General features: G+C 53.9%; 1 protein-coding gene across 1 annotated transcript in view; it reads left to right on the top strand.

Moving 5' to 3' along the window:
• Positions 1–12,042, top strand: part of COL11A2 (collagen type XI alpha 2 chain) — a 29,763-nt gene that overhangs the window by 5,184 nt on the left and 12,537 nt on the right. The window contains exons 5-30 of the mRNA XM_033216756.1: positions 524–715; positions 1,563–1,640; positions 2,286–2,348; positions 3,018–3,197; positions 6,213–6,272; positions 6,378–6,419; positions 6,652–6,714; positions 7,049–7,123; positions 7,569–7,655; positions 7,882–7,938; positions 8,084–8,137; positions 8,241–8,294; positions 8,394–8,447; positions 8,631–8,684; positions 8,875–8,928; positions 9,011–9,055; positions 9,178–9,231; positions 9,657–9,701; positions 9,898–9,951; positions 10,137–10,181; positions 10,317–10,370; positions 10,596–10,640; positions 10,875–10,928; positions 11,058–11,102; positions 11,292–11,345; positions 11,679–11,786. Coding sequence (XP_033072647.1) covers positions 524–715; positions 1,563–1,640; positions 2,286–2,348; positions 3,018–3,197; positions 6,213–6,272; positions 6,378–6,419; positions 6,652–6,714; positions 7,049–7,123; positions 7,569–7,655; positions 7,882–7,938; positions 8,084–8,137; positions 8,241–8,294; positions 8,394–8,447; positions 8,631–8,684; positions 8,875–8,928; positions 9,011–9,055; positions 9,178–9,231; positions 9,657–9,701; positions 9,898–9,951; positions 10,137–10,181; positions 10,317–10,370; positions 10,596–10,640; positions 10,875–10,928; positions 11,058–11,102; positions 11,292–11,345; positions 11,679–11,786 — 1,770 coding nt within the window. The remainder of the gene's footprint in view (positions 1–523; positions 716–1,562; positions 1,641–2,285; positions 2,349–3,017; positions 3,198–6,212; positions 6,273–6,377; positions 6,420–6,651; positions 6,715–7,048; positions 7,124–7,568; positions 7,656–7,881; positions 7,939–8,083; positions 8,138–8,240; positions 8,295–8,393; positions 8,448–8,630; positions 8,685–8,874; positions 8,929–9,010; positions 9,056–9,177; positions 9,232–9,656; positions 9,702–9,897; positions 9,952–10,136; positions 10,182–10,316; positions 10,371–10,595; positions 10,641–10,874; positions 10,929–11,057; positions 11,103–11,291; positions 11,346–11,678; positions 11,787–12,042) is intronic.

Here is a 12,042-nt window from a genome sequence, read left to right as displayed (position 1 = left end):
ATGCTAAGCACCATGTGTGGGCAAAAGTAAATGCCATTGGAACTCAGAAATGGGTTCTCCCCACTCCATTTCTAGAGGTCCAGAGAATTCTCATCATCACTGCCATTGAAAGACCAAGGCATCTAAGGCTGAGCCCTGTCTCTGGAAGCCACTGTCAAAGGGCTCATGCATTGCTACAAAGGGCAGAGGGGAGGCAAATAGTTCTGGAAGGCCTGGGATCTGGTCCTGATTCTACCATTCTGGGTGACCTTGGGGCAGTCATTGCCTTTTTGGGCTTTTCTGAATGGAATGTATCTGAAAAATGGGTAGAAAGAAAGATCCTTGTTCTGCTAACTTTCCTGGTTGTTATGAAGGTCCCATGAGATCCCTTGAAAACTGAAAAGGGCTGTGCATATGGAGGACTGACAGTGACCTTCTCCTGTCATAGGGTTTTGCCTAGGATTGGCCTCCTACCCTTTATCCTGGATGATACCCTCTGCCTCTCTCTGAATCTCTCTGCTCCATCTCTCTCATATCTTTGCAGGGTGATGTCCAGGAGTTGGCCATTGTCCCAGGGGTCCAAGCAGCCTATGAATCGTGTGAACAGAAGGAGCTGGAATGCGAGGGGGGCCAGAGGGAAAGACCCCAAAACCAACAGCTTCACAGAGCCCAGAGATCTCCAGAGCAGCAACCATCGAGACTTCATAGGCCACAAAATCAGGAACCCCAGCGCCAGGTGAGGGAGCCAGGAGAACCCCCAAGTGCAGCACACCCCAGAGAGGGAAGACACCCAGGCATCTCTCCTCCTTAGTTGTCCTCCCCACCCTCATCTTCCTATTCTCATCACCCCCTCTTCCTAGTCCTCATTCATCAGCCTTTTTATTTTCATCTAAAAATAAAAAGAGTTGTTATGAAGAATTCGTGGCTGGGAGCTGTGTTCCCTGCTCCGCGTCTCCTCTACCAGTCTTCCTGGAACTGTGTCCCTGGGTTTTCCCTTCCTTCCTTGAATTAAGAGATTGGGAGACAGTGGGAGCATGGTGAGAGCTGGGGAGGCAGGTAGGAGAGCAGCGTAGAGGGGACTGAAGCCAGGAGAAAGCTGTTAGGATGGTGAGACCAAGGAGGAGGAATGGGAAGGAGTGGAGATGAAGGGAATGTTAAAGTAGGGGTGGGTCTGCAGAATTGTGGGGGTGGGGAGCCTGGTCTCTGGCCCCCACCTACCTGGAGGGGCAGGAAAAGGGGAGGTGGTGGGGGAAGGGAAGGGAAGGGAGCCTGGGTTAGGTGGGGTCTGGACAGTTAGAATACAGATAGGCTCTGGGGTCAGTGGACTGAAGATCAGAGGGTCAATCTCTTAATCATGTCTGCTTCTGCCTCACATGTGGAACCCCTTCTCTCTGTTCCACCTCCCCCCACCTCCCTCCTGACCCTCAACCTTTCCTTTCATCTTCAACTCTCTGTTTCCCAACTCCACACCTCTCCCGTTTCCCAACACCCACACCATCTTTGTATCTCCCTCTCCTGCCCTTCACCCCACACCTTCCAATTACCTCATCCCCTTCCTGTCTATGCCCATCCCCCAATCCCAGCCCACTGAGTCTCTCTACTATGACTACGAGCCCCTGTATTATGATGTGATGACTACGGGGACAACCCCTGATTATCAGGTAAACTCAAGGGACCCCTTCATTTCTTCCCTTTCTCCCAACACCCCTAGCAATCATCTCCTAGAACACCTTCCTCCCCTCCCCCATGCTGTGGGAAGAGGCACAGTGTGTTTAGATGATGGGGATTTACTTACTCCCTGTCCCCTCCCTGTCTCTCTGCTGCAGCACCCTGGGAGCCCCCACCACAAGCCTCCCCCTTCCCCTAGGGGGCGTCGGACCCCTCCCCGAAAGCCTACCCCACCTGCCAAGCAGTCAGCGGCCCCGCAGGCGTCCCCCTCACCAGGCCGGAGGCCCTCTCCAACTGCAGGCTTTGGCCCAGCACGGGGCCAGCCTCCCCCTTCCCGACACCCAGCTCGGAGGGCAGCTTCCCCCACTGCCTGGCCCCTCCCCAGGACCAGAGGCAGCGGTTACCGGCAGGTAGAGCCGGGGCATCCAGATCTCTGCCCCCAAACCTCTATGACCTTGGAGGTTCACTCTCCCCAAACTATCCCCCTCCAAAGGGGCTGCAAGATCTGAGATTTCCCCCATCCCCCAGCACAGACAGACCCTGCCCTTGGGGACGGGTGCTGCTTTGCCACCCTTCCGCTAACCTTTCTCCTTCCTTCCCACCCTGTGCTACTCTTCTCCTTCTCTCTTTGGGGTCAGGACCCCACCCCAGGTGAAGAGGAAGAAATCCCGGAGTCAAGCCCCTTGCCACCCCTTGAGGAGGTAACTTTATGCCCCACTCTCACCCTAGCTGGGGGAAATGGGCACCTGTGACTCACTCCCCTCGGCCCCTGACATCTTGATGGACCAGCCCCTCCTCTGGCCGGAGGGTTCTTCCTCATTTCCATTGATGGCCTCTGTCTTTGGGTCACTCTATAGTTCTGTGGGTCTGCTTGTCTCTCTGAGTCCAGCCAGTTCCCTTCAGTATCCAGGCCTCCTTCCATGATTCTTTGATTCCAGAGTGACCTCGTCTCCATGTTGGTGTCTAATGGTCTTACTTTCTATGTCCTATTTCTGTTTCTAGGAGCCACTTTCTGTCCAATGTTGTCACCGTTTGTCTTCCCTATCTCTCTGGTCATTCCTGGACTACTTTGTCTGTCATTGTGTTCATGGACTGTCCACTCTGCATCTAGCCCTCCGGCCACCCTTCATTTTATCCACCACTTCTTCCCACTGGACCCACTTTCTGGACATCTCTCCCCATTTTCAGCCTTTGATGGCCCTTCCATTTATATACAACCACTCCCATGGCTCTTCTTGGGAGAAAAACTCCAGTTCTGATTAACCTCAGAATCCTTTGGGCTAGAAGTTGTCACACCCTGGGGTCCAGGGTAAGCCTCCTCTCAGCCCTAACATCCCCATCTACTCCTCTCCCTCCCCATCCCTGGGAAGGAGCGGACAGATCTCCAGGTCCCCCCCACAGCCGACAGGTTCCAGGCAGAGGAATATGGGGAGGGTGGCACAGACCCTCCTGAAGGGCCCTACGATTACACCTATGGCTATGGGGATGATTATCGTGAGGAGACAGAGCTTGGCCCTGCCCTCTCTGCAGAGACAGCCCACTCAGGAGCCGTAAGTGAAAGGAGCTTCTCTTTCATTCTTGACCACCAGTGGGAGCTACAAGAATTGCTTCTTGTTGGTTTTGATCCTTGGCTGTTGGCTGTGAGCAACTTCCCATCCCTGTGACTTGTCATTTTCTATTCACATATGATATATACGTTGCTTGAAAAGATTACTACCTGCCTTCCCTTGCCAAATGTCTTACCTTGTGACTCTTGTGGATACTTTTGCTCAGGGCAATTGGGAATTTAAATAAAAATTATGTAGCCACTTCCTGTCTTTCTTTATCACTTCCTGTCTAATTGAAACTGGATTTCATAAAGCTTTTGGTCAATAAACTACTACCTTGTGTCCATTTTCAGTGTTTCTCTATCATTTCTTCTTGGTGAAACAATTTTTTTGTTTATGTTTCTACCGAACAATCTAACTTCCTATGTCACCTTTCTGTTAACCTACAGGCCACTTATTATCTGTCCCTTCCTGCCTTCTCCAGCTGTGGCATCCATCTTGGTAACTGTGTCAGGTTGGACTGCAAGGGATTTATTATTTCTGTTCTGGCTCTAGTTTTTCATGCTATCTTGTGACAATTCCCTTTGACAATAAGCCACTTCCTGTATGTCTCAGGTCATCTAAATCATAAAGTTTCCATTGTGGGCCTCAATATTTCTCATGGCTACTTCCTGTGTGTCCTAGGCTTGATGTTTGTGTTTTCTGGAGGAATTACCCTTCACTTTCATGATTCCCTTTGCAGGAGTCACATTCTACCTGTTTTGTGCCCTTCTTTTCTCTCTGGGTCACGGTAGCCATGTTGTTGTTGAAGGTTCACTTCCTGGATCCTCTGTCTTTGGCTGCTTCCTGTCTGTTCAGCCACTTCCTGTTTGTCCAGTTTGTTTTCTAGCCATGTTGGCCATGTTTAATTTTCCTCGGCTCTGGCATCATTCTTGCTTCCACATGTTTGTCATTTTGTTTTGTGTCCCTTAGTTGTTCTCATATCTTCCAGTATTCCCTGTCAGTGGGACTGCTTCCTGTCTACTCCATCTTCTGCCTGCCTTGCAGTTCTGGCTGCCTCCTCTACTGTGCTGCTGCATCCCATACCTCCCCTCTCTTGCCTCCCTTGAGCTTCTGCTGCCTTTCTTTTATGCTGCTCTCTGGGTATTTGGGGTTGATATGGGATTTCAGAGAGTTTTGAAACTGATCATTGCTGTTTGATCAGAATGAAGGTGGAGAGGGACATTCTGAAGATCTTTGTTGGGGGGAGGTGGGGTGGGGTGGTGGTGAATGTCTCCCATTCTCCCTGTTCTTATTTTGTTTCTGGCCCTAGAGTTGGGAACAGTTATCTGAGTGGAGGTGTGCAAGGGAGGGAACTGGTGGGCTTGGAATGTACTTGAGGGCCAGAGGAAGGGCAATGCATTCAGTGGGGACTGCTCTCCAATTTTTTTTTTTTTGAGGCAGTGTCTCACTCTGTCACTCAGGTTGGAGTGCAGTGGCAGAATCTGGCTCACTGCAACCTCTGCTTCCTGGGTTCAAGCAATCCTCCTGCCTCAGCCTCCCGAGTAGCTGGGATTACAGACATGTGCCACCACGCCCGGCTATTTTTTGTATTTTTAGTAGAGACGGGGTTTCACGTGTTGGCCAGGCTGGTCTCAAACTACTGACCTCAAATGATCTGCCTGTTTCCGCCTCCCAAAGTTCTAGGATTACAGGCATGCGTCACTGTGCCCAGCCTCCAAATTTACTTGGAATATGGATGCTTAACCTTTGGGGCATATTTAAACTTGTGAACCCTTTGACATCCTAAATAAAATTCTGTGCATAATAGCATATACTTTTTCATTTCTGGAGAAAGACTCAGAGCTTTCTTCAGATTCTTTTTTTTTGAGATGGAGTTTTGCTCTTGTTGCCTAGGCTGGAGTACAATGGCATGATCTCGGCTCACTTCAACCTCCACCTCCTGGATTCAAACGATTCTCCTGCCTCAGCTTCCCAAGTAGCTGGGATTACAGGCATGTGCCACCACACCTGGCTAATTCTGTATTTTTATTAGAGATGGGGTTTCACCATGTTGGTCAGGCTGGTCTCAAACTCCTGACCTCAGGTGATCTGCGTGCCTCCACCTCCCAAAGTACTGGGATTATGGGCGTGAGCCACCTCACCCAGCCTAGCTTTTATCAGGTTCTCATATGGGCCCATGCCCTCCTCTTACCCCAAATAAAAATCTACCCACAATCTTAGAGAGATTCTTTTATGATGTATCGGGGTAAATGTCTGGAAGGTTTCTTAAGGTTCTAGGGATTCCTGGGGTCAGAGGGAGTTTGGGGGATGGGATAGGGTCCTCTAGAAGAGGGTTTGGGAAGGTGGGTGGTTTAAAATCCCTGGAAGGGGCTGGGTGCGGTGGCTCATGCCTGTAATTCCAGCACTTTGGGAGGCTAAGGCAGGCGGATCACCTGAGGTCAGGCGTTTGAGATCAGCCTGGCTAACATGGTGAAACCCCATATCTAATAAAAATACAAAAATTAGCCGGGCATGGTGGTGCACATCTGTAATCCCAGTGTAATCCCAGCTACTTGGGAGGCTGAGGCAGGAGAATCACTTGAACCTGGAAGGCGGAGGTTATAGTGAGCTGAGATCGCGCCACTGTACTTCAGCCTGGGTGACAGAGCGAGACTTCTTCTCAAAAAAAAGAAAAAAACCCGAAAAACCAAACAACAACAACAACAACAACAACAACAACAAAACACTAGAAAGGTCTGGGGACCTTCCTGAAAGAGGCTGTCAGGGAGATGGAGAGGCTGTGTTTGCTGAGGTGGGGCTGGGAACTGTTTGGGGGGCAGGGAACCCTGAGGTCTCCTTGGCAGGCTTGAAAGGTGTATGAAGAGGGAGTTTTAGGGGAGGGCTGTGGGGCTTTCGGGTAGGGCTGAAGTGGTCTCGAGAGGATCTAAGAATCAAGGTTGGAGTTGAGATGGGGGCAGGCCTGGTGTCCTGGCTGCTCACGGGCCCCACTGGGGGTTACATGTGTGTCTCCCTCAGGCTGCCCATGGACCCCGAGGGCTGAAGGGAGAGAAGGGAGAGCCTGCGGTGTTAGAACCTGTAAGTTATGCTGGTCACAGGGCTGAGGTGGTGGAAAGAGGAGAAGCGAGTAGGGTTTGGTGTGCTGGTCCTGTCGCCTCTGACTTTTAACTTTTGACTCCACAGGGTATGCTTGTGGAGGGGCCTCCTGGCCCAGAAGGCCCTGCGGTGAGTCTAGCAGTGACCTGGTGACCATGCTTTTCTCAGAAAGCCCTGCTATGTGCTCATCTGAGCCTTCCCCACATATGCCCAGGCCTCCTCTCAGAACTCTGGAGCATCTCTCCAATCAATGCTTCCCAGATTCCCAGATCTCTTCTGCACAGACCACTCCTTAGCCACAGGCTGAGTGCCCACACCTGTCTGAATGCCCACACCTGACCCCTACTGTTTTGTTCCTCAGGGATTGATTGGTCCCCCTGGCATCCAGGGGAACCCAGGCCCAGTTGGAGACCCTGGAGAGAGGGTAAGGGGGTGTCCTCTATGTGAGGGGGGAGCTTTGGGGGAGCTAGTGGTATCCAAGTGGGGGCTGCCATGCCCAGTAATTTCTTGTTAGGTGGCTTGTCAATGAATGAGGGAATGGTTGTGCTTCCCAGCAACCAGAAAGGAGGGCAAACTCTGGTTGGGGAGGGTACTAATCTGGTTTCTCACCCTCAGTTTTCCCCATGGGGGTGGGAGACTCAGGAAAGAGCTAGAGGAGTCTACACTTATTCTGTTGAAGAGGATATTTCAAAATCATGCTAAGATCTTGATGTCCCCTTATCTGTCACCCCATCTTTTGCATTCTGTTCCCACTCCAGGGCCCTCCTGGCCGAGCAGGGCTCCCTGGATCAGATGGGGCTCCTGGTCCTCCTGGCACATCTCTCATGCTCCCGGTGAGTTGTCTCTTGGGTTTTGGAACCTGCTGATGGGTAAGACAAGGAATTGTGTAGTGTTATCAAGAACCAGATGGGCAGGAAAGCTATGGAGGAGTCTCTAAAGATCATCATTCCAAAGGGATTTGCCTTTGGGGTCGGGGAGATGGGTCCTCATTAGATGACCTAGAGCAAAACACCAGTCTTCTAGGACTGGGCGGAACAGCCTATATTTCAGGGACTCTAGAACCAAAAGAGAGTCTTTCTGGAGGCAGAGGCTGGACAATGGAGGAGGAGGGCAAGAGTTGAGTTTCTGGAATCCTCTAAGTGGTTATCTGGAAGCCATGGGAAATGCTGGATGGACAGAACCTGGGGCAAGTGGCAGAAATGCTGGAGGAAACCTCTGCCTGGGAGGGTCCCATGGCTTTCTTGGAAGAGAATCTGGATCTTCTCTCCTTGCCCTCAGTTCCGATTTGGCAGTGGTGGGGGTGACAAGGGCCCTGTGGTGGCGGCCCAGGAGGCTCAGGCCCAGGCAATCCTGCAGCAGGCGAGGGTGAGTGGGGCTGCTTCCCTGGAAAGGGAAGGCTCTAGGGGGCACTGGAAGGTTTGGTTGGAGTGAATGTGGGGCAGGAGAGGCCTGGGTTGGTTTGGGGTTGACAGGGAGGTTGGGGAGAATCCTGTGGACGAGGATCAGGAGAGGAAGGGTGAATTTGGAGGGTGCTGGGGCTGGGGGTTCCCACTGCCTCTCCCTCAGCTCTGCTGTCACCCTGCTTCCCTAGCTGGCGCTCCGTGGACCCCCTGGCCCCATGGGATACACAGGACGCCCTGGGCCCTTGGTGAGTAGCAGGGTGCTTGGGTGGAGGATGCTTTATTTGTGTGTGTGGTGTGGATAGTTCTGGAGAAGCGCTTCTTTTGGGGAACACTCAGAGGCCACTGCTGGGTGTGTCCTTCGTTACGACCGTCCTCTCTTCTCTCTCCCAGGGCCAACCTGGGAGCCCTGGCCTGAAAGGAGAGTCTGGAGACTTAGGACCTCAGGTGACCACTCTCCTCCACTGCACCCCAATATCTGTTCCCCAGCTCAGTCTCCCTCACTCCCCTCCCATGCCTCCTAACCCTACCCCATCTCTCCTCTTACCAGGGCCCCAGAGGACCTCAGGGACTCACAGGCCCTCCTGGCAAAGCTGGACGAAGGGTGAGTGCCCCAGGGGTGGATGGGTGTTGTGGGGAGACAGGGCCTGCAGTGTGGGGGACTGTGCCCCTACTTGCTCTGACACTTCCCTTGTTCTCCCAGGGCCGGGCAGGTGCTGATGGAGCCCGGGGGATGCCTGGAGAACCTGGAGTGAAGGTAACAGACTTGGGTCCCTCCCTGAAGCCTGTAGCCTTCAGCTCACCCTGTGCTCAGTTATTTCTTGGGGATGGTCTAGTTCCCCAGGCTCCCCCAGGATCAGTGCCCCAACTCAGGTGCAATAGGGAGGGGTGGGCTTGGACAGGGTCGTGTCCTCACTCTGGCTGCCCCTCCTCCTCCTAGGGTGACCGAGGTTTTGATGGACTCCCAGGGCTCCCTGGAGAAAAGGGCCATAGGGTGAGTACATTAGTGGGTGTGTGTTGTAATCGGGGATAAATCTTCTGTGGGAGTGAGGATAGGTAGGGAAGGGAGGTTGGAGGCTTGGCAGGAGCTCGGTGAACATAATGGGTCGGCTAAGTGCAGAGGTTCAGTGTCTGCCTGTGTTGGGGGCTCTGAGGCCCCTCTTATGAGTTCCCCCATTTTGCAGGGTGATACTGGTGCCCAGGGCCTTCCTGGTCCCCCTGGTGAGGATGGAGAGAGGGTAAGTGTAGTGGTAAGTGTAGGGGCTGGGCGCAGGGGAGGTCTAGAAGGCACGGTGGCTTCACCATGTCCTCCTCCTCCAGGGAGATGATGGGGAGATTGGGCCTCGAGGGCTGCCTGGAGAGTCGGTGAGTGTCCAAGGGCTGGTGCTGGGGGAGGGGGCTCTGGGGAAGCCAGGAGGGGGACATGGGCACTAAAGGGACACAGTTTTATCCATTCATGCTGTCTCCTCCCCTCACCCTGAATGCAGGGACCTCGAGGTCTCCTTGGCCCCAAAGGCCCACCTGGTATTCCTGGACCTCCTGTAAGTGACTCCCTGACTTCTGACCCTGAGGTGACCCCTTGACCTCTCCAACTCTCCACCTTTGTAGCTGCCTTCCTGATCTCTCTCCTCTCTCGGCATGCTTCCCATTCCCCGTGAGCTCCCCCTGCTCTGGCCCCACCCTGCCCTGCCTCAGCCTTCACTCCCCATGCACAGGGAGGGCCATGTGGTGTGGTGCCCCGAGGGCCCTTGGGCATAGGAAATAAATCCTTGAGAAAAACAAAACGAATGCCCACAAGCCCACAGATCCACAGTCCCACACCCTGCAGGCCTGGGCCAGCTGTGTTTGCTTGGGTTCGGGATGGATTGGAGGTCTGACCGTCCCAACCTTGGGAATGGCTGGGCCTCTGAAAACCACAGGTCCCTCTGGGCCACTTCAGGCTGCTCACACCCGTCTTGTGTTTCAGGGCGTCCGAGGCATGGATGGTCCCCAGGGTCCCAAAGGGAGCTTGGTGAGTGATGGATGGGAGATCCCGACCCCATTCTTATCCCCCGAGGTCCCTGCCAGCACCCTGTTGGCCACTATTTTGACCCCTGCCTGCTTCCTGCTCTTGCCCTCTTGGCTGTCACTGCTGGGACTCAGCTCCATGCTCTACATTTGTTCTGTCACCATCTCCTTCTGACCTGTGCCTGGTCACCTGTTTCTAGGGACCCCAGGGAGAGCCAGGACCTCCTGGACAACAGGGCACCCCTGGAACCCAGGTGAGTGGCACCCCTAATCCCTTCCCCAATTTTCATGGCTTCCCTTGGGCTTCCACAATGGGTCAGATGCTGGAAGGATACAGGAAATTAAGGGTCTCAGGCCCTTGTTGCTCACGCTCTGAATGGGGCGGCTGGCTGGAAGAGACCCTGGGAGGCTCCTGTGACTTCTCTTTCCCTGTATATAGGGTCTCCCTGGGCCCCAGGGTGCCATCGGCCCTCATGGAGAGAAGGTAAGTGACTAAGTGATTTGGAGGACAAGGGGTTTAGAGTGGGGATGTAGAGAGAACCCTAAATGTCCGCTGGGATTTTGTCTGTGTCCAGACATGACCCTCCTAGTGACCCTGAGCCTCTTTGTCTTCCTGCAGGGTCCTCAAGGAAAGCCAGGGCTCCCGGGCATGCCTGGCTCCGACGGACCCCCGGTGAGTGGGCCCCCACTTCCGAATCCAGTTCCCCTGGCCTTCCGCCTCAGTGCATGACCTCAAAGCTTCTTCAGTGACCCTTGCACTGAAAGGTCACTGGTGGTGCTTGTCCATGGACAGTTGGCTTCACTCGGTCACAGGAAATTTGGGTTGGAAGAAGTGTAGGGAGGGGTGCAGAAAGGGTGACAGGGGCCACTGGTCACATTTTCTATCCCTTACTCCCAGGGTCACCCGGGGAAGGAAGGTCCTCCTGGAACCAAAGGAAACCAGGTGAGATCTTTCATGTCTTTAACCCCTGAGGGAATCTCTACCCAGACTCTAGAGCCACAAAGTCCTTGGGATTTCCTTCTCTCATTATTCATACAGCTCTGCCACATTCTCAATTCCTGTGCCCTGTAACGCTACCCAGACAGCAATGTTGTTACTTCCATTTCCCCCACCCCGGGAGGTCCCCACAGTAACACTCTGAGGCCCCTTTATAAATGCCTCTCTTTTTTCTTCCAGGGTCCCTCTGGACCTCAGGGTCCTCTAGGATACCCAGGACCGCGAGGGGTCAAGGTAACTGACCACCAGGCTGGGAGACAAAGGGCTGTGGTCAGGGGAGCCATATGGGGTCTTAGGAGTTTGGTCCTTCCAACCCACCTCCATCCCCTGATCACTCTACTTCTCTCCCCTGTCTAATTGTAGGGTGTGGACGGAATTCGGGGTCTGAAGGGTCATAAGGGTGAGAAGGTGGGCACCGTGCCCCCAGCTTCCCAGCACGCCAGTCCTGCCATCTCCTCTCTTCACCGCCTTCCCTCCAGCCTGCCCCGCACTGCCCTCCAGCTCCTGAGCCCCTGCTTCTACCTATGTTCTCGGAATCCCCATTAGAACCCCAGCCTTCTGTCATCTGTGGTGTCCTCTCACCTCTATCTTTCTCAGGGCGAGGATGGCTTTCCAGGGTTCAAAGGTGACATAGGCGTGAAAGGTGACAGGGTGAGTAGAGATTCCACACTGGCCCCAGTTCCGTGTCCTGCTGAGCCTCCACTCTGGAGACCCCAAGCAACAGTTTATTCTCCTGAGTCTCCAGACTCCGCAGTTCCAGTGCTATGTTCTCTTGGGAGCCTGACCCCTACAGGATGATAACCCCATGGTCGGTGTCACGCCTGCCCTCCCATCACTACACTATCCCTCCCTGCCGGCTCCCTGTCCTGCAGTGGCTCCTGGGACCCCTCCAGCCCTCCTCAGCTTCACTGATGCCCGTTTCTCCTCTGGGCCCAGACCCTACCTCCAGTCCCCGACACTCACCTCTCCTTCCCTCTCACACAGGGCGAGGTTGGAGTCCCTGGTTCCAGGGGAGAGGATGGTCCTGAGGGGCCAAAGGGACGCACTGGACCGACTGGAGACCCTGGGCCCCCGGGGCTTATGGGCGAGAAGGTGATGGGATGAGGGTTTTGTGCCTGGGTCCTCTGGAGGTGTGGGCACTGAGGTCAGGATGGGCATGGGGGGTGCCCGCAGCTGAAGTCAGCCAGTCAGTTGAAGATGGCCATGAATTAGTTATACTTCTCTCTGTGTAAATGGCATCTCCCAGCTGCCGATGGGCAGAGGGGATATATAAGAAGTCAGGGAAAAGTCCCTGTCATGAAGAGTTGGATGGAGACGAGGCTTAGAGAGTAGCTGTTGCTTCAAGGCA

The sequence above is a fragment of the Trachypithecus francoisi genome, unplaced genomic scaffold, assembly GCF_009764315.1.
Source record: "Trachypithecus francoisi isolate TF-2019V2 unplaced genomic scaffold, Tfra_2.0 Lachesis_group10, whole genome shotgun sequence".
NCBI classification, from domain to species: domain Eukaryota; kingdom Metazoa; phylum Chordata; class Mammalia; order Primates; family Cercopithecidae; genus Trachypithecus; species Trachypithecus francoisi.
The sequence above is the reverse complement of the archived record's forward strand: the minus strand, read 5'-3'. Positions and strand labels throughout refer to the sequence as shown.